The sequence below is a fragment of the Coregonus lavaretus genome, assembly GCF_964263955.1.
Source record: "Coregonus lavaretus genome assembly, chromosome: 10".
NCBI lineage: Eukaryota > Metazoa > Chordata > Actinopteri > Salmoniformes > Salmonidae > Coregonus > Coregonus lavaretus.
This window is the reverse complement of record NC_139997.1, coordinates 36,402,369-36,428,634: the sequence shown is the minus strand read 5'-3', so window position 1 is coordinate 36,428,634 and position 26,266 is coordinate 36,402,369. Positions and strand designations below refer to the sequence as shown.

Here is a 26,266-nt window from a genome sequence, read left to right as displayed (position 1 = left end):
TTTGTATATAGCTTCCTGTATGTCAAGTTCTGGGAAAGAAACTTACCAGACCGAAACTTCTGGATCAGGATTGGGGGTCACCCACTGAAATATTGTGTTGTCAGTTCTGTGAGAAAATACAGCATGTTGATCAAAATATATTAATCTGTATTTCACCCCAATATTTCACATTTGTTAAATGATTCATGATCATGTGTTAAATGAATCTCCATATTATGCTTGGTAAATATCAGCATAACTTGCGCACAGGGAATTCCCTCTTGTGTGTCAGTTTGCATGTTTGTTTAGGGTGGGTGGTTGAAGAGGAAGTGACTGTGTGTATATATAGTAAGTAAATGAGGTAGTGTTGTTAGAACCAGCATTTGTTGACCATCTCACAGTAGTCGGACAGAAGCCCAGTATGGAGTTAACAATTCCTCTCACCGGTAAGAGATCCTCTAACATTCTCACACACACCTTCACTGATGTATGCTGAGTATGGGAATATTATTATTTTCTGCTGCATATGTATCTACATTTCTGTGTTTGTGTATGTGCCTGTTTTGCAATGGCTGAGGGTGTGCTGTATCTCTTCACTACAGCTTTCCTGGGATTTGACAGGATCCTGCCCTCAGAGGCCTCTAAAGGTGTGTGTGTGTGTCTATCTGCCTGCCTACATGATTTTTCAACATTTCAAAGGGTCTCTAACTTCAATTGTTATTGTCCAGATTCCACACAAGTGCCATCTCCCAGAATTCTCCAGCCCATAAGGTTCAGAATAGGAGCTGTTCTAGGTAATGAATTCTGCTATCTCACAGTTTTTATTAAAGTGGTAATATCAATCATGGCCATGGATACTATGAAGTGTTTAAACTCACAGAACCCCTGGTCTTCACCACCGTGTTTTAGAACCTGGGTTCTGGGTATACGGTCTGATAATTATATTCTGGTGTAGATAAGGACCACAGTTTTTAACAAACAGGATGTGCTTGTCATACACAGGACAGCGGTTGGTTATTGAATGTAAGGCAGACCCAGGCCTTCCTGATGACTTTGCCCTTGTCTACTGGCTGGTCAACAGCACATTCCCAGAGGTAGCCTACACTGATGGCAGAGTATCAGAAACAGAAGAGTAAGTACTGGGGTTTGCTTCACATGCAGACATTATTGGAAGCTTTGAAGCCTACGCCAAATCATGACTCTTACTTTTTCTTATGCATGTAGAGTAGGCAAAGTGTTCAGTATGAGTTCTGTTCAGCTGTTGTACTATATAATATGTGGAAGGAGTGTTGGCTAAGTGTTATAAATGTGTTGTTTTTAGATCAGTTTCAGAGGACGGCAGGGTGATCCAGAGGAGTCTGGTGTTTAAGAGCGTGACTGCAGAGGACTTCAGTTCCACCTTTACCTGTGTGATAAGCAGCCCGGCTGGGCTTGACCAAAGGACTGTCACACTGATGCACAATCACACGGCTAGATTTCCCACTCCTTCACCCACTCCCAATACCAAACCGAGGCGAGAACAATGAGAGGAGATATAGGAAAAAGGATCAAAGAAAAACACGCCAGCAAGAAATGAGAAGATAGATGGTCTTAGTCCACTCGTGTATCATCAATAGTTAAGTGAAAAAGACAATGAACACTTACCAACAAAAAGCCCTTCTATTGCTCTATCTACTGGCAATAGTCAAGTATGGATTCTAACGCAATAATATTGAGGACTCAAAAATAATGACTAACAAAGGATGGATTAAAAAAAGAATACATTAAAACTGTGACCATACACATGTTTTTTGCACTGACTCACAACTGTAACCTAGATTAAAGACAATGTAGTTCAGAGGGAACTTCTCTTCATCTGCCCTTATTCTTTCACATCTCTGTTAGAAATTGATTAAGTTGTGTTTCATCATAACAAAGCGACACCATAAATGTCCTGGAAGTAGGCAGCCATTGCAAATAAGATTGTATCATGTAATTTGTGTGCACCTTGTAAGCACATCTCAAGCATTGATAAGAGTGCATTTACATCAGCTCACTATTTATGTAAAGCATGATAACGACAATGTTATATTTTGTGTATAGTTAATACATGTGTGATGGCCTATAAATATACATTTTCAATGGGATTAATTGGTTTCACAGTACCTTTTACTCTTATTTTGATAACCCCTCAGAGTAGCCGAGTGAGTGACCTCACTGCCTCTCTCAGTAGTATAGTGTAATGCTACTGACACCTTGTGGCTGCATTTCTCATTACAGATTTCCACTTACCCTTTCCACAGTTATTTATATTTTGTTACAAAGCAACCCTGAAGTATCCATATGTTTCTTCCCCAATTCCCTTAACCTAGCAACACTCTCTTTGTCTTTATAAATACTGTAGCCAGAGTATTGCCAGTCAGTGGTTATTCAGAGAGTTAGAGCGGCTGTGGCTGGGAGCTTCAGCACCAACCCCTAGCTCGTCCAGGCAGCACTGCAGGTTGGCGTTCCTGTCAGGGTGGTGGTTCTCTTTGATCTTCTTCCTGATGATGGAGGCTGTCTCCTCAGAGACAGACGAGCACTTGCTCTTATTGGGTAGGAAGCGTTGCAGTAGCTCCTGATTGGCGTTCTGGGCCATGCCCAAGAGGAAGCGCAGGAAGACGTCCAGGTTTCCATCGGGGCTCTGCAGGCTCCTCTCTATGGCGCTGCGGTGAATGTCCAGCAGACCGGGGTTCTTGAACATGAGTGAGAACTTGCTTTTCAGCAGCTGCTCTAGCATGTTGTTTCCTGTGCACCTCCAGGTGAGGAACACGTAGAGAGCAGCCAGGTATTCCTGCATGGTGGAGTGGATGAAGGTCTGGACCTTCTCCTGGTACATGACAAACTGCTCGATCAGGAACTCAATGTACAGGACACTCTTGGTGACGGCCTCAGCGACCTCCACCCCGCAGTCCTTCCAGGTGGCCTTGTCAATGACCATCTGGTTCTTCTCCAGCATTGTGAAGGCCAGCTTGCCAAGCTTCATCAGGAAGTCACTCTCCTCTTCTGGGGTGCAAGAGGCAGAGCCCCTGGCGCCACGCACACGCAGGTGCACCAAGAGAAGGTGGGTGTACATCAGGGTCAGCCCCTTGGGCAGCTCCACATCTGGCCCCTTCTCCCTGAACGTGCGCTGGAACAGTCCGCACACCACCCAGCAGAACATGGGCAGATGGCACATGATGTGGAGGGTCTTGCAGGAGGTCTGGTGGGCGATCTCCTTATCGGCCTGCGCCGGGTCCTCAAATCTTCTCCGGAAGTACTCCTCCTTCTGTTTGTCAGTGAAGCCGCGCACCTCCAACACCTGGTGCACAGCCCGTGGGGGCAGCCGACTGGAGGTGAGCGGGCGGGAGATGATCCAGAGGAGGGAGGAGGGGAGCAGGTTTCCCCTGATCAGGTTGGTCAGCACCACGTGCATCATGGCCGGCTCGGTGCTATCACACCAAGTCTCTGTGCGGTGGAAGTCCAGGGGATGTGCATACTCGTCCAGCCCGTCACAGACGAACATGACCTTGCCGTCAACGCACTCGAAGGTGGGCAGCACCTTGGTCTCAGGGTAGAGGGTGTGGACGATCTCCAGGAGGCTGGTCTTTAGGTCCAGCATGAGGTTGAGCTCTTTGAAGGGCAGTGGGAACAGGAAGAAGACCTGCTTGTGCTCCCACTCCTCGGCCCAGTCCATAATGAACTTCTGCACGGCCACAGACTTCCCCACCCCGGCGATGCCGTTGGTCACTATAGATCTGACATGCTTCTCATAGATCATATTGGGGTCAAATATTTACCTGCAGGTTATCAGCTTCACCTTCTTGTGATTGGTGGACAGCTTGTCAATCTTTCTGACCTCGTGTTGGATATTGGGTCCAGCATTGCCTCCGTCTGTTATGTAGAGCTCATTAAAAATACTGTCAAAGGCCTTATGGTCTCCCTGCTGGGCAAAGCCCTCGTGCATACTGCTATACTTCCTCAGCAGAGTGAGTCTCAGCTCATAACGCACCTCATCTGCACAGAGAAAAACAGGGGAAAAGGAGACATTAAAGGCACAATTTAGTATATTTCCTCCTGTTCAATGGCCATTTCAATGAATTATTTTAGTGTATAGCCCATTGGTTCTTGAAGTACTGTATAACGTATAAAAGCCTAATGAGCTTAGTACAACTATTCATATAATAATTCAAAGTATATATATTTTTATTATACTGAAAAAATATATAAACGCAACAATTTCAAAGATTTTACTGAGTTACAGTTCATATAAGGAAATCAGTCAATTGAAATAAATTCATTAGGCCCTAATCTATGGATTTCACATGACTGGGAATACAGATATGCATCTGTTGGTCACAGATACCTTAAAAAAAAGGTAGAGGCGTGGATCAGAAAACCAGTCAGTATCTGGTGTGACCACCATTTCAAATCAAATCAAATTTTATTGGCCACATGCGCCGAATACAACAGGTGCAGACATTACAGTGAAATGCTTACTTACAGCCCTTAACCAACAGTGCATTTATTTTAAATAAAAAAGTAAAATAAAACAACAAGAGCAGAAGTAAAGTAAAATAACAGTAGGGAGGCTATATATACATGGGGGTACCGGTGCAGAGTCAATGTGCGGGGGCACCGGCTAGTTGAGGTAGTTGAAGTAATATGTACATGTGGGTAGAGTTAAAGTGACTATGCATAAATAATTAACAGAGTAGCAGCAGCGTAAAAAGATGGGGTAGCCATGATTAGCTGTTCAGGAGTCTTATGGCTTGGGGGTAGAAGCTGTTGAGAAGTCTTTTGGACCTAGACTTGTCACTCCGGTACCGCTTGCCGTGCGGTAGCAGAGAGAACAGTCTATGGCTAGGGTGGCTGGAGTCTTTGACAATTTTGAGGGCCTTCCTCTGACACCGCCTGGTATAGAGGTCCTGGATGGCAGGAAGCTTGGCCCCAGTGATGTACTGGGCCGTACGCACTACCCTCTGTAGTGCCTTGCGGTCGGAGGCCAAGCAGTTGCCATACCAGGCGGTGATGCAACCAGTCAGGATGCTCTCGATGGTGCAGCTGTAGAATTTTTTGAGGATCTGAGGACCCATGCCAAATCTTTTCAGTCTCCTGAGGGGGAATAGGCTTTGTCGTGCCCTCTTCACGACTGTCTTGGTGTGTTTGGACCATGATAGTTTGTTGGTGATGTGTACACCAAGGAACTTGAAGCTCTCAACCTGTTCCACTACAGCCCCGTCGATGAGAATGGGGGCGTGCTCAGTCCTCTTTTTTTTCCTGTAGTCCACAATCATCTCCTTTGTCTTGGTCACGTTGAGGGAGAGGTTGTTATCCTGGCACCACACGGCCAGGTCTCTGACCTCCTCCCTATAGGCTGTCTCATCGTTGTCGGTGATCAGGCCTACCACTGTTGTGTCGTCGGCAAACTTAATGATGGTGTTGGAGTCGTGCCTGGCCATGCAGTCATGGGTGAACAGGGAGTACAGGAGGGGACTGAGCACGCACCCCTGTGGGGCCCCCATGTTGAGGATCAGTGTGGCAGATGTGTTGTTACCTACCCTTACCACCTGGGGGCGGCCCGTCAGGAAGTCCAGGATCCAGTTGCAGAGGGAGGTGTTTAGTCCCAGGATCCTTAGCTTAGTGATGAGCTTTGAGGGCACTATGGTGTTGAATGCTGAGCTGTAGTAAATGAATAGCATTCTCACGTAGGTGTTCCTCTTGTCCAGGTGGGAAAGGGCAGTGTGGAGTGCAATAGAGATTGCATCATCTGTGGATCTGTTGGGGCGGTATGCAAATTGGAGTGGGTCTAGGGTTTCTGGGATAATGGTGTTGATGTGAGCCATGACCAGCCTTTCAAAGCACTTCATGGCTACAGACGTCAGTGCTACGGGTCGGTAGTCATTTAGGCAGGTTATCTTAAGAGTCCTTGGGCACAGGGACTATGGTGGTCTGCTTGAAACATGTTGGTATTACAGACTCAGTCAGGGACATGTTGAAAATGTCAGTGAAGACACTTGCCAGTTGGTCAGCACATGCTCGGAGTACACGTCCTGGTAATCCGTCTGGCCCTGCGGCCTTGTGAATGTTGACCTGCTTAAAAGTTTTACTCACATTGGCTACGGAGAGCGTGATCACATAGTCATCCGGAACAGCTGGTGCTCTCATGCATGCTTCAGTGTTGCTTGCCTCGAAGCAAGCATAGAAGTGGTTTAGCTCGTCTGGAAGTCTTGTGTCACTGGGCAACTCGCGGCTGTGCTTCCTTTTGTAGTCTGTAATAGTTTTCAAGCCCTGCCACATCCGACGAGCGTCAGAGTCGGTGTAGTACGATTCAATCTTAGTCCTGTATTGACTCTGTGCCTGTTTGATGGTTCGTCGGAGGGCATAGCGGGATTTCTTATGTTTCCTGTAATCCATGGCTTCTGGTTGGGGTATGTACTTACGGTCACTGTGGGGACGACATCATCGATGCACTTATTGATGAAGCCAGTGACTGATGTGGTGTACTCCTCAATGCTATCTGAAGAATCCCGGAACATGTTCCAGTCTGTGCTAGCAAAACAGTCCTGTAGCTTAGCATCTGCGTCATCTGACCACTTTTCTATTTACCGAGTCACTGGTGCTTCCTGCTTTAGTTTTTGCTTATAAGCAGGAATCAGGAGGATAGAGTTATGGTCGGATTTGCCAAATGGAGGGCGAGGGAGAGCTTTGTATGCGTCTCTGTGTGTGGAGTAAAGGTGGTCTAGAGTTTTTTTTCCTCTGGTTGCACATTTAACATGCTGGTAGAAATTAGGTAGAACGGATTTAAGTTTCCCTGCATTAAAGTCCCTGGCCACTAGGAGCGCTGCATCTGGATGAGCGTTTTCCTGTTGATTTATGGCCTTGTACAGCTCATTCAGTGCAATCTTAATGCCAGCATTGGTTTGTGGTGGTAAATAGACAGCTATGAAAAATATAGAGTGTTGGTAAATAGTGTGGTCTACAGCTTATCATAAGATACTCAGGCGAGCAAAACCTTGAGACTTCCTTAGTATTTGATTTTGTGCACCAGCTGTTGTTTACAAATATACACAGACCGCCACCCCTTGTCTTACCGGAGTCAGCCGTTCTATCCTGCCGATGTAGCGTATAGCCCACTAGCTGTATGTTGTCCATGTCGTCGTTCAGCCACGACTCGGTGAAACATAAGATATTACAGTTTTTAATGTCCCGTTGGTAGGATAACCGTAATCTTAGGTCATCCAATTTATTCTAAAATGATTGAAGATTGGCTAATAGGATTGATGGGAGAGGCAGTTTACTCGCTCGCCGTCGGATCCTTACAAGGCACCCCGACCTACGTCCACGATATCTCAGTCTCTTTCTCATGCGAATGACGGGGATTTGGGCCTTGTCGGGTGTCTGTAGGATATCCTTCGCGGCCGCCTCGTTGAAAAAAAAATATTCGTCCAATCCGTGGTGAGTAATCGCTGTCCTGATATCCAGAAGTTCTTTTTGGTTATAAGAGACGATGGCAGAAACATTATGTACAAAATAAATTACAAATAACGCGGAAAAACACAAATAATGGTACAATTGGTTTGAGGGCTGTAAAACGGCAGCCATCTTCTCCGGCGCCATTCTCATTTGCCTCATGCAGCGCAACACATCTCCTTCGCATAGAGTTGATCAGGCTGTTGATTGTGGCCTGTGGAATGTTGTCCCACTCCACTTCAATGGCTGTGCGAAGTCGCTGGATATGGGTGGGAACTGGAACACGCTGTCGTACACATCGATCCAGAGCATCCCAAACATGCTCAATAGGTGTAGATGTCTGGTGAGTATGCAGGCCATGGAAGAACTGGGACATTTTCTCCATGGGACATTGTCAGCTTCCAGGCATTGTGTACAGATCATTGTGACATTGGGCCGTGCATTATCATGCTGAAACATGAGGTGATGGCGGCGGATGAATGGCACGACAATGGGCCTCAGGATCCCGTCACGGTATCTCTGTGCATTCAAATTGCCATCGATAAAATGCAATTGTGTTCGTTGTCCGTAGCTTATGCTTGCCCATACCACAACCCCACCGCCACCATGGGGCACTCTGTTCACAATGTCGACATCCGCAAACCGCTCACCCACAGGACGCCATACGGTTGTGAGGCTGGTTTGACTTACAGCCAAATTCTCTAAAACGACGTTGGAGGTGGCTTATGATAGATAAATAAACATTTAATTCTCTGGCTACAGCTCTGGTGGACATTTCTGCAGTCTGGGATCTTTATTTCAGCTTATGAAACATGAGACCAACACTTTACATGTTGCGTTCATATATTTGCTCAGTGTATATTACATTAATCAAATGAAATAAAGAGGACGTGCATACTTCTCTTGCAAATGTCAGTGAGGAAGTCAGCCAGGCGCTTGAGGCCCATGTCCTTCAACAGGGCCTTGGTGAGCTGCAAGGCCACCTCTAGGTCATAACACTCCAGCAGTCTGTCCACCAAGTCCACCATGTCCATGCCCTGGGGAGGAGCGCTGAACGACTCTGGGTAACGATTCCACAGCGTGATTTTAAACTTCCTCAGATCATCCTGCCCCAGCTTCTCCAGTGTCTTCCTGATGGCCTTGGATCCACAGAATGAAATACAAATAAGAAGAGAAGAGAAAAGAAGAGCAATTCTCTAACTCATCCACTCAACTCTCAACTTTGGGGACATGTTGACATTTGTGGCTGAACACACAGTACATCAGCCCACCTTGAAGGTGAAGTCTACAGTCAGGGCAGGGTGCCTCTTCTCATCTGGGTTTTTGATCAGCTCTGGTCTTGGAGGAAGTTCCACTGCAGGACCCTCTGCTTTAGGTGCAGAACTTCGAGACCTGGAGAGGTGGTGGGAGATGAAATATCACTACACATACTGGTGCATGAGCATTCACACAGATATGACCACTTTGTAAACAAATGGACATACATCCACAAACACCCACATTATACTCCCACTAAACCCAGGAACAAATACTCACAAAAACATATACATAATTACCCCATAAAAACACACTTGAACATAGTTTTCATCCTGTCTGTGACTGATAAATCATGGAGGACTGTTCTTACTTCCTGGTTCTGGTCTCACAGTCATCACTGTCCAAAGAGTAGCAGCTGGAGTAAGACTGTTCTTTCCAGCTGGACTCTGTAAATAGAACATCACATGGACAATGAATCATCAGCAATAGAGTGAAACAGTGGTGCTTCAAGGAGCCGTCTTGAACATAATAAGATAATACATATGTTGACATACTGTAACCCTTTACAACAGTCTGTAAAAAACAATGTGTAATTCAAGTGTATTTGTTATGTGACTGAATGCTTTTGTACATGTTTTTTTCATTGTACTGCATGTTAATGTAAGTGTATGAGTGTCTATAAAGTCAACAAGCATGTTTTAGTGTACCTAGTAGCAGATGGTTCAGTTTCTTCATCCAGTTCATCCGATTGACAGAAGTCATCACTGTTGACGGAATTGTAGCTGTGGACCGGGGATCGAGCCCTTTCCACATCATGCCTACCAAACACACACACACACCAAATATGAATGATTGAGGATGGATGGTGAAAGGATCAAGACTTGGACAAACAGGAAACTTTATTGTGGGCACGTGACATGTGCTGTGTGTTCTGGTATGGTGGTCACCAGTGAGTCGTGTCCATTGGTCTAAGGCCATCTTCCAGGTCCAGGGAGGGTCTCCTTTCAGGCACATAGAAAGTCTCCTCTCCCTCATCAGACACAGAGATACTACTTCTTCCTCGGCCAGACACCCCCTCTCCAAACGGAAAACTGACATCTGATATTGTGTCCCCTCCATCATGTTCCATCGTGTCAGCCCCTCGCCCTGCCATCCTGGAGAACCTCAGGGGTACAGGTTCAGGGTCACAGTTCAAAGTCTGAAGTCAATGGCTACTTGACCAGTGCCAGACAGCACACACCTGTGGATGCAATAAAAAAATACACGCACACCTGTGGATGAAGGTTAAATATTGACAGTAGATCAAATGCATGTAAACATACACCACCGTTCAAAAGTTTGGGGCCACTTAGAAATGTCCTTGTTTTCGAAAGAAAAGCATTTTTTTTGTCCATTAAAATAACATCAAATTAATCAGAAATACAGTGTAGACATTGTTAATGTTGTAAATGGCTAGTCTCAACGTCAACAGTGAAGAGGTGACTCCGGGATGCTGACCTTCTAGGCAGAGTTGCAAAGAAAAAGCCATATCTCAGACTGCCCATCTTCATCTTTTCTTTGTATTGGCCAGTCTGAGATATGGCTTTTTCTTTGCAACTCTGCCTAGAAGGTCAGCATCCCGGAGTCACCTCTTCACTGTTGACGTTGAGACTGGTGTTTTGCAGGTACTCTTTAATGAAGCTGCCAGTTGAGGACCTGTGATGCGTCTGTTTCTCAAACTAGACACTCTAATGTATTTGTCCTCTTGCTCAGTTGTGCACCGGTGCCTCCCACTCCTCTTTCTATTCTGGTTAGAGCCAGTTTGCACTGTTCTGTGAAGGGAGTAGTACACAGCGTTGTACGAGATCTTCAGGTTCTTGGCAATTTCTCGCATGGAATAGCCTTCATTTCTCAGAACATGAATAGACTGATGAGTTTCAGAAGAAAGTTATTTGTTTCTGGCCATTTATAAATAAAATAAATAAATAAATTGGTCATTTAGCAGACGCTCTTATCCAGAGCGACTTACAGGAGCAATTAGGGTTAACGCCTTGCTCAAGGGCACATCGACAGGTTTTTCACCTAGTCGGCTCGGGGATTAGAACCAGCAACCTTTCGGTTACTGGCACAACGCTCTTAACCACTAAGCTACCTGCCGCCCGGAGCAACTGAGCCTGTAATCGAACCCACAATTGCTGATGCTCCAGATACTCAACTAGTCTCAAGCAGGCCAGTTTTATTGCTTCTTTAAATCAGCACAACAGTTTTAAGCTGTGCTAACATAATTGCAAAAGGGTTTTCTAATGATCAATTAGCCTTTTAAAATTATAAACTTGGATTAGCAAACACAACGTGCCATTGGAACACAGGACTGATGGTTGTTGATAATGGGCCTCTGTACGCCTATGTAGATTTTCCATTAAAAATCAGCCGTTTCCAGATACAATAGCCATTTACAACATTAACAATGTCTACACTGTATTTCTGATCAATTTGACGTTCTTTTAATGGACAAACAAATTGGCTTTCTTTCTGGAAAAAAAATACATTTCTAAGTGACCCCAATCTTTTGAATGGTAGTGTACATTCATCATAAGTAATTCTATAACCATTACAGACTTGCAAGTAGGAAACTCTTACCATGAAGAAATACCGACGTGTTCTGTTTGAGGCAAGCTTGTTTTGAAACCTCTCAGCTCCTAAATCCACTTTTTGTGTCACTTAAGCCGATTCAATATACTAAAACATCATATTTACGCATTCAAAATACACTTAACACAACAGAAGGGACAAAAAAAACGTCTCTAATGTCACGGTTAAAATGCTCCATATTTGTCTAGACTAGAGACAGGGCCGCACTAAAGTATGGTCCGACAAAGACAAAACTGTAGTAGGGCTACTTTCACTTTCAAAGGTACCTCCTACTAAGGGTTGCCGGGTCTGGTTGAAATATCTAGACCAATGATCTCTCAAAACCCGCCCACAAGGCCTGAAAACTAGCCCAACATTTGTTTTCCATAAGGTTATCAAATTAAGAAGGAAATCGATCTAACTACAGGCTAAGAAGCAAACTTCGGTTTTCTATCAAAATAATAATGATTGCGAGCTTAACAATATGTTGCAAGAGAAAATATAATTTGCCCTTAACTCGCCACATACTTTTCCATCAATGGATGTCTAGTTAACTTGTTTTGACTGCTATGATTAAGCAACAAGGCCAGAGGAGTTGTGGGATATGGCCAATATACTACAGCTAAGGGCTGTTCTTAGGACACTAGCCCTTAGCTGTTGTACAGTGCATTCGGAAAATATTCAGACCCCTTCCCTTTTTCCACATTTTGTTACTTTACAGCCTTATTCTAGAATTGATTAAATTAATATTTTTCCTCATCAATTTACACACTACCCCATAATGACAAAGCAAAAACTGTTTTTTATAAATGTTTGCAAATGTATTAAACTCAAAAAACAGAAATACCTTATTTACATAAGTATTCAGACCCTTTGCTATGAGACAAAAAATTGAGCTCCTGTTTCCATTGATCATCCTTGAGATGTTTCTACAACTTGATTGGAGTCCACCTGTGGTAAATTCAATTGATTGGACATGATTTGGAAAGGCACACACCTGTCTATATAAGGTCCCACAGTTGACAGTGAATGTCAGAGCAAAAACCAAGCCATGAGGTCGAAGGAATTGAGCGCCGAGACAGGATTGTGTCAAGGCACAGATCTGGGGAAGGGTACCAAAAAATGTCTGCAGCATTGAAGGTCCCCAAGAACACAGTGGCCTCCATGATTTTTAAATGGACAAGGGGTCTGAATACTTTCCGAATGCATATAGGCCTACCACAAACTCTTGAGGTGCCTTATTGCTATTATAAATGGGTTACCAATGTAATTAGAGCAGTAAAAATACATGTTTTTGTCATACCTGTGGTAAATGGTCTGATATACCATGGCTATCAGCCAATCAGCATTTAGGGCTCGAACCACCCAGTTTATTACATTTTACATTTTAGTCATTTAGCAGAAGCTCTTATCCAGAGCGACTTACAGTTAGTGAATGCATACATTTTCATACTGGCCCCCCGTGGGAAACGAACCCACAACCCTGGCGTTGCAAGCGCCATGCTCTACCAACTGAGCTACAGGGGACTAGGCAAATTGTACATTTGTTTATAATTGTAAATAAATCCTGTTTGTGCATTGGCATAGCTATAGATAAATCCGACAGGAGAGTTTGAGTTATGAAAGTTGGACAGAGGATCTCGAAATCTCTGTGCAAGAAACACTTTGACAAACTTCAAAAAACGAATGTTAGGCTATTTTCTGGCAATTGTGCCATTATTATGTGCCAGATGTTAAGACTACAAACCGTTATAAATAGCCAATTTGCGAGATTGACTTGTTATTTCAATAGGCAGGTCGACATTAGAATGCAGTTTACTTTAAGCTACCTCTGAGTAAATGTATCTAAAGCCTCTAGTGTGCCGAAAGTCGTTTTCCAGTGCTATGTGGCCTTCATATCAGTTCTAGCACGTTAATATGTTTAATAGAAAAAGGGTTGGAAATAGGTGTCTCCATAATGACCAATCTAAATAGCCTACCTACAACTGGTAAATGAATTGTCACGACTTGTCTGCTGGCTTCTGTGTCTCCGTGACTCAGCTGCCTGCTGCAGCGCTCACTCAACCTGTGCTCTCAACACACACACACCCCCTCCCCACCACTCACACAGTAACAGCCTGCTCACTGCCTTATCGTCACCAGCAGCAGGTCACAGTGAATAACTTATATATTCTTTAAGAGAAATGCCATGGTGGCCGCCGTGCAATTTAAAGGCGCTGCATGGTCAATCTGCCGTCTGCATTGGCCGTTCGGCATTTACGGTGATACGGCCTCTGTAGAAGGCTGGGTATTCATACTTCTTACTCTTAGAGGAGTAGTGCAGAGCTGTTGTGAAGGAAGTTGTCAAGGAAGTCAGTTTGTGTTTATACAGGATCTCCCGCCCCCACCTACTGTCAACCAATCATGCCAACGCAGAGCTATAGGGAGCCCTCCGCATTGTTCCAAAGTTGGGCGGCGCATGGTGATGCAGTACGGAGCTCAATTTGGCCTCTTGCATGCCTCAGGAGGCTCCGATAATAGCGTCACACCATCCATACCGCAACTCCGATCACATTTTCGGATCAAGCATAAATTGGCTAAGTAGCCCAAAAACCCGCAATCCGCGACCAATACATTTTCACCCGCGGAATCATTTTCAAAGTATCCCAATTTCAGGAAAACGGCGAACGCCTCCTACCTCCATGGTCTCACTTGGTCGTAGTTAAAGAGACCGCGGATGGTTAGACCGCAGCGTTTCTAAACCCAGAGGTGCAACATCGCGAGACTTCCGGGAATGCTTGCGACACAGACCAAACAGACCAGGCCGGGGTTTGGGGTTTGAGAAGTCAATGAAAGATGTGAAAAATTATTAATGAGTTGTTAATTTTCTCGAAATCTAAAGGCACAACCTAGAGTCGAGCCAATGTCTTAAGTAGTTGAACATGTTATTACTCCAACCATGTGAAAGTGACAAACTGACACGTTTTCATTTTCGTCAAAAACAACTTTATATCGAAGGAGTGCCTTTAATTTGACGACATGCACATGCGCAGTTCGGCGCGAGACGACCGTTAGACCCGATGACGTATTTCTACCCATGAGCTTTCAGCCCACGTTGCCATGACATCATTTTTACATTTTAGTCATTTAGGAGACACTCTTATCCAGAGCGATTTACAGGAGCAATTAGGGTTAAGTGCCTTGCTTAAGGGCACATCGACAGATTTTTCACCTAGTCGGCTCAGGGATTAGAACCAATGACCTTTCGGTTACTGGCACAACGCTCTTACCCACTAAGCTACCTGCCGCCCCAGGTCGCCTAAATCGGCTACAAGTATGATCTGGGATCTATTGGAGAAACAGTTTTAGCCTATCTTCATACTGTACTGTCTTTGGTTAGACCATCGATATACAAAATGTAGTCTGAATCAATTTAATCGTTTACCAGCGAAGACTGGACCTATACGAAGAAACATGCTTGCGACTGCGAGCTGCACAGAGGTGACACAATCCGTCCCCTGTCAACTGTAGGTGAGGGTCGTCACTAGTTTCCACAGCCGCAAAGTCATAAACCCCAATTTATCTTCTTGAAATCTGATTTAAACCTAACCCTAACCTACCTTAACCACACTGCTAACCTTATGCCTAACCCTAATCTTAAATCAAGACCAAAAAGCACATTTTTGTTCATGATTTTTTACGATATAGCCAATGTTGACTTTATGGCTGTGGTAACTAGTGGAAACCGTAGGCAAGGGGTTAACTTTATCTTGCATAATGAGGGGTCGATACCTAGGGGAGTCCAGGGGCATGCCCCCGTGAGATGTTTTTTTATTTTGGTGTGGTATGGTTGTTTCCGGTGAATTTTGAAGGGAAAATGCATCATAAGCCTTCCAGATAATTTGGTCAATATATCCCAACCAACTGAAATACCAATAATTTCTGTATTACTTTAGACTGTTTGTCTAACTGTAACAGTTCACCAAAACCCTGCTTTAACTAAATTTAAATGTCATAACCTTGTATGTGCTAATTTTGTAGAGTCTCATAAAGTCTGTTCTGGTGATACAAAATCTTTTATAAAAATGAATGAGCCTGTAACAACGGTTAATGTAATAACACCAGTTAATGTAATAACTTGTGTTTTTGTAATAACATTTAGATTTTGTATGTAATAAAAACGGTTATTGTAATAACTTGCCGGTTAACGTAATAAAATGTTGAACGGTTAACGTAATAACGTTTTCTGCTAAATGTAATAAGTTATTACATTAATGGGTGGTTATTACATGAACCGGTGAGTAACAACTTTTTTTGATGAATATTGTTATAACTTCAACCAATCATGTAATAACATACAAAGTAACTGAATATTCATACATAGAGACACGCAAGTGTGGTTCACCAAACTATGATCTTCCTGACCCTAACCAGTCAGGCTTCAAAACGGGTCACTTAACCAAGACTGCTCTTCTCTGTGTCATGGAGGCTCTCTGCACTGCCAAAGCTGACTCTCTCTCCTCTGTTCTAATCCTCCTAGATCTATCTGCTGCCTTCGACACTGTGAACAATCAGATCCTCCTCTCCACCCTCTCAGGGCTGGGTGTCTCAGTTTCTGCACACTCTTGGATTGCATCCTACCTGACATGCCTCTCCTACCAAATGACGTGGAGAGGATCTGTGTCTGCACCACGTACTCGCACTACTGGTGTCCCCCAGGGCTCGGTTCTAGGCCCTCTCCCCTTCTCTCTATACACCAAGTCACTCGGCTCCGTCATATCCTCACATGGTTTCTCCTGTTATTGCAATGCGGATGACACTCAATTAGTTTTCTCCTTTCCCCCTTCTGACACCCAGGTGGTGACACGCATCTCTGCGTGCCTGGCAGACATCTCAGCTTGGATGTCGGCCCACTACCTCAAGCTCAAACTCGACAAGACAGAGCTGCTCTTTCTCCCGGGAAGGCCTGCCCGCTCCAAGACCTCTCCATTACGGTTGACAACTCCAAGGTGTTCCCTCCCAGAGTGCAAATATTTTTTTGGCCTGAACCTGGACAACACCCTGTCGTTCTCTGCAAACATCAAAGCAGTGACTCGCTCCTGCAGGTTCATGCTGTACAACATCCTTAGAGTATGAACCTACCTCACACAGGAAGTGCCGCAGGTCCTAATCCAGGCACTTGTCATTGTCATCTCCCGTCTGGACTACTGCAACTCGCTGTTGGCTGGGCTCACCGCTTGTGCCATCAAACCCCTGCAACTTATCCAGAATGCTGCAGCCCGCCTGGTGTTCAACCTTCCCAAGTTCTCCCAAGTCACCCCGCTCCTTTGCACACTCCACTGGCTTCCAGTCGAAGCTCGCATCCATTAAAAGCATGGTACTTGCCTACGGAGCAGCAAGAGGGACTTCCCCTCCCTACCTTTAGGCTATGCTCAAACACTACACCCCAACCCGAGCACTCCGTTATACCACCTCTGGTTTCTTGGCCATTCTAAGCACTTCTCTGTCCTGGCACCCCAATGGTGGAATCAGCTTTCCCCTGAAGCTGGGATAGCAGAGTCCCTGCCCATCTTTCAAAAACATCTTAAACCCTACCTCTTCAAAGAGGATCATATAGTGGGCTCCAAAATTACTGGCACCCCTGACTGGCAATGGACAAACAATACTTAAACAATATAATTATAGAGAAAACTCAAAAAATCAACATGTGAGAAATACTGTACTTTATTAATGTTTCAATGGAACCAACCAAAATCATACAATTATTTAATACAAATAAATGTCACCAAAATCAAGGTTTCATAATTATTGGCACCCCTAATTTAGTACTTAGTGCAACCACCTCTGGCAAGGATAACAGCATGGAGTCTTTTCCTGTAATGTTTGACAAGGTTAAGGAACACATTTGGAGGGATTTTGGACCATTCCTCTATGCAGATCCTTTCAAGATCCTTCACATTCTTGGGTTTGCGTTTATCAACTGCCCTCTTCAACTCAGCCCACAGATTTTTGATTGGATTGAGGTCCGACGACTGAGATGGCCATGGCAGAACATTGATTTTGTTGTCACAGAACCATTTCTGTGTGGATCTTGAGGTATGTTTTGGGTCATTGTCTTGTCGGAAAGTCCACCTACGGCCAAGTCCCAGCCTTCTAGCAGAGACAACCAGATTGTCAGCCAAAATTGCCTGATACTTGGTGGAATTCATTATGCCTGTCACGGTTTCGGCCGAGGCTGCCTCTCTTCCTTGCTCGGGCAGGCTTCGGCGTTCGTCGTCTCCGGAATACTAGCTGCCACCGTTGTATGTTTCATGTTCGTTTGGTCTTTACTCCGGCCGGGATTAAATCTGATCGCCCTTTTCGTCTATGCACCATTTAAAGCCAACGTTACCCCTGTTGCGAAGATCACATTCAAAGTAAACACTGCAGATGTCTGCTCAATCCTTTAAATGTCAACCGCGCTACATTGCAGCTCTTCCACGGTATAAATTAAATCCTGGCTTTAGCATTGTTCAACTGGAACTTGTCTATTTACTATCACAGTACCTAACCCTGACACACCATACAGACAACAGGATGTGTATGATGATGAGTAACCTTGCTTGAGACCTTGTGGTAGACCGGGTTAGAGACACCTGGGCTAGAATCCAGTCTGTGCCCAGATGGGTCTAGAAGTGTAACAGAGGTAGTTTGGTAGTTTGGTGAACCACACTTAAATGTTAAATAACCCCAGCCCTGGGATTCAAACCAGCAACCTTCCAGTTACTGGCCTGTCACTTTAACCTCTTTAGGCAGGGACGGCCCCAGGCATAAGCGACATAATACATTTTTTAAAAATCATAATGTGTAGAATTGCAGGAAATTATCTCTAAAACGTAATTTTTCTCTCCACCATCAAGAGGGGGGCCACTAAAATGTTTTGCCCACAAGGTGGAGGGCCGCCAACAAAATGTTGCTTAGGGCCCCCAAAAGGCAAGGGCTGGCCCTGTCTTCAGGTATCAGAAACCTTTAAACACACAAGCATGGTTTACAGAACTACATTTGTTACACTCCACCACCCATTTCACCTCCACAGATACTGTACCTATCCAGGTCACAGCACCAATGGTGTCTAACCTACAGTACCAGTCGAAAGTTTGGACACACCTACTCATTCCAGGGTTTTTCTTTATTTTTACTATTTTCTACATTGTAGAATAATAACTATGAAATAACACATATGGAATCATGTAGTAACCAAAAAAGTGTTAAACAAATCAAAATATATTTTATATTTGAGATTCTTCAAAGTAGCCACCCTTTGCCTTGATGACAGCTTTGCACACTCTTGTCATTCTATCAACCAGCTTCATGAGGTAGTCACCTGGAATGCATTTCAATTAACAGGTGTGCCTTTTTAAAAGTTAATTTGTGGAATTTCTTTCCTTCTTAATGCGTTTGAGCCAATCAGTTGTGTTGTGACAAGGTAGGGGGGTATACAGAAGATAGCCCAATTTGGTAAAAGACCAAGTCCATATTATGGCAAGAACAGCTCAAATAAGCAAAGAGAAATGACAGTCCATCATTACTTTAAGACATGAAGGTCAGTCAATACGGAACATTTCAAGTGCAGTCGCAAAAACCATCAAGCGCTATGATGAAACTGGCTCTCATGAGGACCACCACAGGAAAGGAAGACCCAGAGTTACCTCTGCAGCAGAGGATAAGTTCATTAGAGTTAACTGCACCTCAGAAATTGCTTCACGGAGTTCAAGTAACAGACACATCTCAACATCAACTGTTCAGAGGAGACTGCGTGAATCAGGCTTTCATGGTCAAATTGCTGCAAAGAAACCACTACTAAAGGACACCAATAAGAAGAAGAGACTTGCTTGGGCCAAGAAACACAAGCAATGGACATTAGACCGGTGGAAATCTGTCCTTTGGTCTAATGAGTCCAAATGTGAGATTTTTGGCTCCAACCACCGTGTCTTAGTGAGACGCAGAGTAGGTGAACGGATGAACTCCACATGGAGGAGGAGGTGTGATGGTGTGGGGTTGCTTTGCTGGTGACACTGTCTGGGATTTATTTAGAATTCAAGGCACACTTAACCAGCATGGCTACCACAGCATTCTGCAACGATACGCCATCACATCTGGTTTGCGCTTAGTGGGACTATCATTTGTTTTTCAACAGGACAATGACTCAACACACCTCCAGGCTGTGTAAGGGCTATTTGACCAATAAGGAGAGTGATGGAGTGCTGCATCAGATGACCTGGCCTCCACAATCACCCGACCTCAACCCAATTGAGATGGTTTGGGATGAGTTGGACTGCAGAGTGAAGGAAAAGCAGCCAACAAGTTCTCAGCATATGTGGGAACTCCTTCAAGACTGTTGGAAAAGCATTCCTCATGAAGCTGGTTAAGAGAATGCCAAGAGTGTGCAAAGCTATGTGTGGGTACATACCAGTATGTGTGTTTTGGCAACTCCAAAGGGGTAATGCATTCATAACACCTTGATGAAATCATTCATAATGCCTTCATGAATGTTGCAGGATCATTCATAATAACCTTCATACCACATTAATACAACATCAATTATATGTAATCTTCAAAACAAAAGTATTGTTTTCATTACAGTATTACAAGTTATTTTATAGTAGAAATATCTGTTGGGATTGAGCTGGATGGTTGCTGGTGTTACTGACTGGGTTAGTTCTGTGCAGCACAAGACTGATCGCCTATGCTGAGATTAAGCCAAGGTCTTAGATTGTGGAGCTAATGCAAGTCTTCAGGTTTCAGGCAAGTTTACTCAACATGTTAAAATGACACCAATTGCCCTGGTGCCATCCAAATCTGGGTTCAATTGTATTTGAAATTGTTCAAATACTTTGAGCGTTTGCTTGAGCTTGCCTGGAGTGCCAGATTGATGGGTTTTGCACTTTTGGAACTTTTCCATGTCCATCAAAACAAGGGAAATAATACATAAAACATTGATTTTGGTATGTTATTACATGATTGGTTGAAGTTATTACATTATTCATCAAATAAGTGTCTACTCACCTGATAACGTAATAATCACCGGATAACCATCCGATGTGTGTGTGTGTGTGTGTACATTTCAATATGTGCTTGTGAGTGTGTCTCTTATGTATGAGTATTCAGTTACTTTGGTGTGTGTTTGTGTGTGTGTGTGTGTCTATGACCGTGCATATTTGTACATTTCAATGTGTGCTTGTGAGTGTCCATGTATGAGTATTCCTGTATGATGTAATAACCACCGGATAACCACCGGATGTGTGTGTGTGCGTGTTTGTGTGTGTGTGTATATTTCAGTGTGTGCTTGTATGTGTCTCTATGTATTCCTGCATGATGTGCGTCAGTTTGTTTGTGTTGTAATTGGCAGTGGGTGGTGGTATGTGCATTCATTTGAGGGTAGTAGTACTTCAAAACATTGATATTGGTATGTTATTACATGATTGGTTGAAGCTATTACATTATTCATAAAAAAAAGCTGTTACTCACCGGTTAATGTAATAACTTATTACGTTTAGTGAAAAAAGCTATTACGTAAACCATTCAACATTTTATTATGTTAACCGGCAAGTTATTACATTAACTGGTTTTATTACATAAAAAATCTATAAGTTATTACAAATAGAAAAGTTATTACATTAACCGGTGTTATTACATTAACCGTTGTTACAGTGCCTAATAACGGATTGGTCTATATTATCAGGCTGGTGTGTTATTTAGCAATAACCATTATAACCTGTAGCCAGGGCTCCAGACTAACGTTTTCCCCTGGTGGCACTGGTGCCACTAACTTTTCAGTTGGTGGCACCAGCCCATGATTTGGTCGCACCAACATTTTGGTTGTGGGGTAATGCAATAGAATAAATTACTAATCATCTTATAAGATCATTCACAGTGCTTTATTAAGAAATCAAAGCCCTTTACTGAAGGCGTAGGCTACTGTTTGACCAAATCATGGTTTTAGCCGCCCAAAAAATAAGACATTTTGAGTGAGGCAAAAGCTAGAATTTGCAACTCGCAATGACGCAACCAATTAAAAATCTAACTTGCACTTGTGGCTATAAATAAATAGGCTGAAGCATGGGTTTGCCCATATGTATTTGTGCTAATAATTAGCTAGATCAGTGCTTCTTTTTCAGTCATGCCCCCCTTTCATCATGGGGGAACATCCTGTCTACCCCCATACCCCAAATTGAATGAACTCTTACACAATTGTTACACAAAAATATGGTATAAGAATAAAACAATTATTCAAATATAGTTAATAAATTAGCCTTTTACACATCAGGAAACAACATTGTCTTACGTCAGATAGGGCAACAATTCCGCCTGCACTGACTCGGATGAGGGATGAGCGTCGCATAGGAGTGACGCCACCAGACGTAAGACAATGCAGGAAACAGTATATACAAACACCAGTACCTGGTTTCCCTTCCATATTGAAATCAAGAAGTAAAAATGTATAACAGAGAAATAAACCAGGTTACTGCTGTGCAATGTCACATGCATCCCTATCAATGAAGACTAGGGTGGGCCAATTTCTATTGTAGATTTTCTCAAATTGAAATAAGAAATAAAGATGGTTCTGGAAGTATTCTAAGGGTGATTATTATAGGTTGCATAAACATGATTAGTTATTTCTCCCCACAATTGTGGCCCTCAAATTTGTTTTTGAAACATAAATAAGGAGGATAGGTTGCTGCTGCTGATCAGAGTCTGGGAAATAGGCATGCATCCTCTGACTAGGGAGAGAAACAGGCTTGCCTGAGGTTCATGGACACAGCCCTTCTCTAATTCTGTAGCCTACTAAAATATTTTAAGGTTTATAAAAATACCAAAGCTGTCTTTGAACAAAACAAATTGAGCCCAATATATACCTTACCAATTATCATTTGTTTTGAGAAATAGTGCTCACACATGCAAGATGCACATCTCCTCAGTTTGCAATAGAAACTTTCTCTATTTGAAAATATATCATTTTCTATATCATTCTAATTCATGCTTATGTACAGTATGTACCATGTTAAATTTGACTGTACTATTTTATTTGTTCCAAGTTAGCTCACAAATTTGGGGGTTTGTTAAGAAGAGAGAGGAGAAAGAGAGAAAGATAGGATATAGTGCATGAGGAATTGAGTAGCACTGTGTGGTGTAAGCCACAGAAATCCAGTAGCTGCCTGGCGCTTTGTGTAACTTTTTTTTCTAACACTTTCTCTGGTTGCCACTACACTTGCTCAACTATACATTTTATCTGTCTCATCCGAATTTTTTAAGTCACTCCAACAAAATAATTTTGAGGTAAATGTATCTTATATTTTGTCATTTAGAAAAAGTGATTTATACATTTATAATCTAATTAAGTTCACTCTATAAACGTTGTATATACATACCACGCAGGGAGCCTAAGGATAAATAATCCACTTGTTTACAGATATATTTTTTATCTATTTTTAATAAAGGAGTAAAATTGAAGGTGAGTCTCCCTAGGCTATGCCTATAGGCTACATAGTCTTCCTAGGCAGACGGGTTGCCTCCCACTAGGTCTGGGATTTCCAAGACTAGTATACATATGTCTCTCACTCAGCTTCACAAACTTTGCAATAGTTAAATAAGTCTGTGAAATGTATTCTTACATAATTCCAAGGTTTATCTACATTTTCCAGTTGACAAAAGGACTATAAGATGCACAGCCACAGTGCTATCCTCATCAGAGATCGAAAAGCATCTGACCCCATGGCTGCCCCTCCTATCCAGGCTGAGTCTATGGGCAGCCATGATTGAGATAATTGGTCTCACCTGTCCTGAAGCACCTGACTGTTGATGAACATCTGGATCTGAGTGCTATCATATATATCTCTGCTTTAATCCTCCTCATTTTACAAAATGTGAAATTAACTGCCATGTTTGATTAACTGAAACAAAGATAGGCTGTCTACTGGGAAAAATGTGCTCACTATAATTTCTCTATCACTCAAAGTTAATTAATGGTCAATTAGTATACTTTGTTTTGAAAGTGCTAGGCCTATACGTTCTCAAAATAGTCTTACTCTATAATATTGTATTCAACAGTTTTTGGACATCATTCCAAAAATACAGGTAATATTATGAATTACAACTTAGTTCACACATTTTTCAGAGAAACCAAAAAGACTCTTTGGATGTAGACTCTGAACCATTAGCTGCTCACATACACTCAGAGCACAGGGACAGATACGAGTCTACAAGGGCAGAGTAATAATAGCAGGAGAGAGGAGAGAGCTTCCCCAAGGATATAAATTATTCACAGATAATGGGGAAATTAATAGCGACATAAAAACCCATCCATTCATAACTTGCAAGGAGAAAATGGACTGAACAGCTGCAACTTAAGGCTCTTGTATTTCACATGCCCGCCTTGCGATGCAGATTACACATTATTCTGTTTAAATTAGTCAGAGATGCTGACAACGATACCCCCACACAGAGAAAATGTATTCACATACCCGTAGGGGTGGGGCAGAGGGGCAAGAACCATTGCTAATCTTACATAAATAAAACAAAGAACAAGGCAAGATGCTTTGATTTAGCAAAGCAAGACTTGGTTGTTAACAGCTCTTGTCCCATGTCTATGTAATATCTTCTTATCTTGTGTATCACTTGCTGTATATCCTTAGACTTCAAACACTCAGTTTTTGATATACATCTTGATTGATATCACTGAGAATTAGTCTTCAAGGCATTTTAGAAAATTAGAGGCTGACTCTTTGTTGTACCATGATTCTAGGAAGAACAAACATCCCTGTTACATAAATAACATGATAGTGACTAACTTTACCCAAATATTTTAACCAGACCGGAGCATAGACTGAAAAGAAGACTGTGCAAAGCCTGAACAATATTATGCCCAGGTCAGGGGTCATGGGAAAGGCGTGGCTCTTTGTTCTGATGACACATCTCTCTACACTTCATAGGCTATTTTTCTATGCTCGATAGGCTCTCTCATAGAGGTATTGTGCATTCTGGGCTAGTGTGCAACAGCCTAACTACCAATACTGAGGATTTTGAAGTGGCTTTGTCCCTGCTTTAGGTTAGATGATTATTTACAGAATACGATTCAGAAGAGTTCAGTGTACAGGTACATTACATCACATCTGGTCAAGGCCATGAAAGCCACATATGCACATTATTCCAAACCAGTAAAACAAAACCACATCAATGAATCTGAGCTTGTTGTTTCCATAGGCTTACTTTATGCGGCAGCATGTCATCCTATGGTAGGCCTATACATGTTGCGGTAGTGGAATGCATTCATGCTAGTCTTCTATTGCTTTCACCTGAGTGAGTGGGATGTTTGTTATGTCAAAGAGATTCATTGTAGTTGTGACTGAGTCTTGAGTCTGTTGGTGGATTTATTTAATAGGGAGTGTAATTGATGTGACGTGTCAGACCCTGGATTATACCCTGATGAAGACAGCTTGTCTGTCGAAACGTTGGTTATTAGGTTATTAAATTATTGCATCTGAGCTACTAGAGTGTGCGGCTTTCCTTTCCTTTTTCAAGCCCCTGGCGCTCTCCAGCCCAAGTGAACTGGGTGTGCCTTGATTGACCCAGGCTAGGCTGACAGGCAGCAACATCCCAAGGCTTTCAATTGATATGTGTGATTTAAAGCTAGAATCCTTAATTGCTACATCAATTTTTGGACCTATAAAAATGATATATACCCATTGATTCTTGAAGAATATAACTTATAAATAAATGCCTCATGATCTTAGTTCATCTGTCATACCCCATCAGAACCCAAAATATAAGCTTGTTTTACTGCAAATGTAAACAAACACTGTAATGCCTCAAAACATAGTTAAAACTATAATTTTGATATCATGGATGGTCAGTTCTTGGATCCATAGCTCTTTCTATGAATTTGAGAGTGGTTATATTTTTCCAGGCCTATCCCTCAGCTTTTTACCAAAACAGAGGCAAGGGGTCGGCTTTGTAATTGTTTCAATTAAGGGTTCTATCTTTAAGCAAGGCAAATTATGTTCTGTTAATGGAAAAAAGCGCCCATTCTTTCATAACGAGATTTGGCCTGTAATGAATGGTGTTTGTGTAACCCTGATACAGTCATCTTTAATATAAATAGGCCTACAGTATCATATGCCTTCAATAGAAACTCATAATGCATAGTGCAACTATTAGACATAAAACATATTAGAAGTTCAGAGTTACAAACGTGTAATGGATGATTGATCTGTTATTTCAAATAACAAAATATATATTGCAATGCCCTATGCCTATTCATTCTTCACTTTCATACTCTCAATTAGACAGATCAAATCATGCTAAATTGAATAGGGCTAAATCTCAATTTGATTCGCAGAGGATGATAAGAAGAGAGTGGGACATTACAGCATCCTCAGCCTCTGTTACGACCGTCTTTTCCACTAGACTGCGCTTGTATGATGGAGGCGTGAGCAGCGACAAAGAGGCGAGGGAGATACAGAGAAAGTGCATCTGATGAGGATAAAAAAAAGCCTGCAAGCGCTAGTGTGACTCAATGGGTTGGTCTGGAAGGAGAATGCGTGGACCGCACAGTGCGACTGGGAAATAAACCCACAGACGCCAGTGAATGCGTTCGCTATCGGATGGTTGGAGGCTGGCTGTACTGATCAGTTGATAATAGGCTGGAGATGAATTGGCGAGAGGGTCGCAGACGGTTCTACCAGAATCATGCGGTGTTGGCAGCAGCCGACATGAATGACAAATAAAGGAGATATTCGAGCGAACAACACAAGCACCAAGCGCAGAGGATTGTGTAGAAATCTATCGGACTTGACTCAAGCCACGCATAACGTCGCCTCGGATCCGATGGACCTCCCTCGCCGTTGTTAGAAAAGACGCAAAGGGATTACAGAATCAAACATTGATGAATTTAGTGAATTTCATAGATTGAAGTGTTTAAGCGTTTCTTTTGTCA

At 42.9% G+C, this 26,266-nt stretch overlaps 2 protein-coding genes across 2 annotated transcripts; one reads left to right on the top strand and one right to left on the bottom strand.

Moving 5' to 3' along the window:
* Window positions 1–310: 310 nt before the first annotated feature.
* On the top strand, window positions 311–2,105 carry LOC311136581 (interleukin-1 receptor type 2-like). Its single transcript, XM_084170768.1, has 5 exons — window positions 311–425; window positions 582–626; window positions 708–773; window positions 982–1,111; window positions 1,301–2,105. Exons 1-5 carry the CDS (start codon window positions 401–403, stop codon window positions 1,503–1,505), a joined length of 471 nt encoding a protein of 156 aa, XP_084026894.1. The 5' UTR covers window positions 311–400; the 3' UTR covers window positions 1,506–2,105.
* Window positions 2,083–11,583, bottom strand: LOC311136579 (protein NLRC3-like). Its single transcript, XM_084170766.1, has 7 exons — window positions 11,326–11,583; window positions 9,654–9,946; window positions 9,414–9,524; window positions 9,077–9,152; window positions 8,721–8,841; window positions 8,348–8,588; window positions 2,083–3,993 (listed from the first exon to the last, which is right to left on the bottom strand). Exon 7 carries the CDS (start codon window positions 3,755–3,757, stop codon window positions 2,378–2,380), a length of 1,380 nt encoding a protein of 459 aa, XP_084026892.1. The 5' UTR covers window positions 3,758–3,993; window positions 8,348–8,588; window positions 8,721–8,841; window positions 9,077–9,152; window positions 9,414–9,524; window positions 9,654–9,946; window positions 11,326–11,583; the 3' UTR covers window positions 2,083–2,377.
* Between the last annotated feature and the right edge of the window lie 14,683 nt (window positions 11,584–26,266).

Bases quoted from the DNA above. Each gene is read 5' to 3' on its own strand.
- LOC311136581 (XM_084170768.1), top strand. From the start codon at position 401: ATGGAGTTAACAATTCCTCTCACCG. The intron at 627-707 runs GTGTGTGTGTGT...GTTATTGTCCAG, and splicing joins GCCCTCAGAGGCCTCTAAAG to ATTCCACACAAGTGCCATCT. The intron at 1,112-1,300 runs GTAAGTACTGGG...TGTTGTTTTTAG, and splicing joins AGAGTATCAGAAACAGAAGA to ATCAGTTTCAGAGGACGGCA.
- LOC311136579 (XM_084170766.1), bottom strand. From the start codon at position 3,757: ATGATCTATGAGAAGCATGTCAGATCTATAGTGACCAACGGCATCGCC.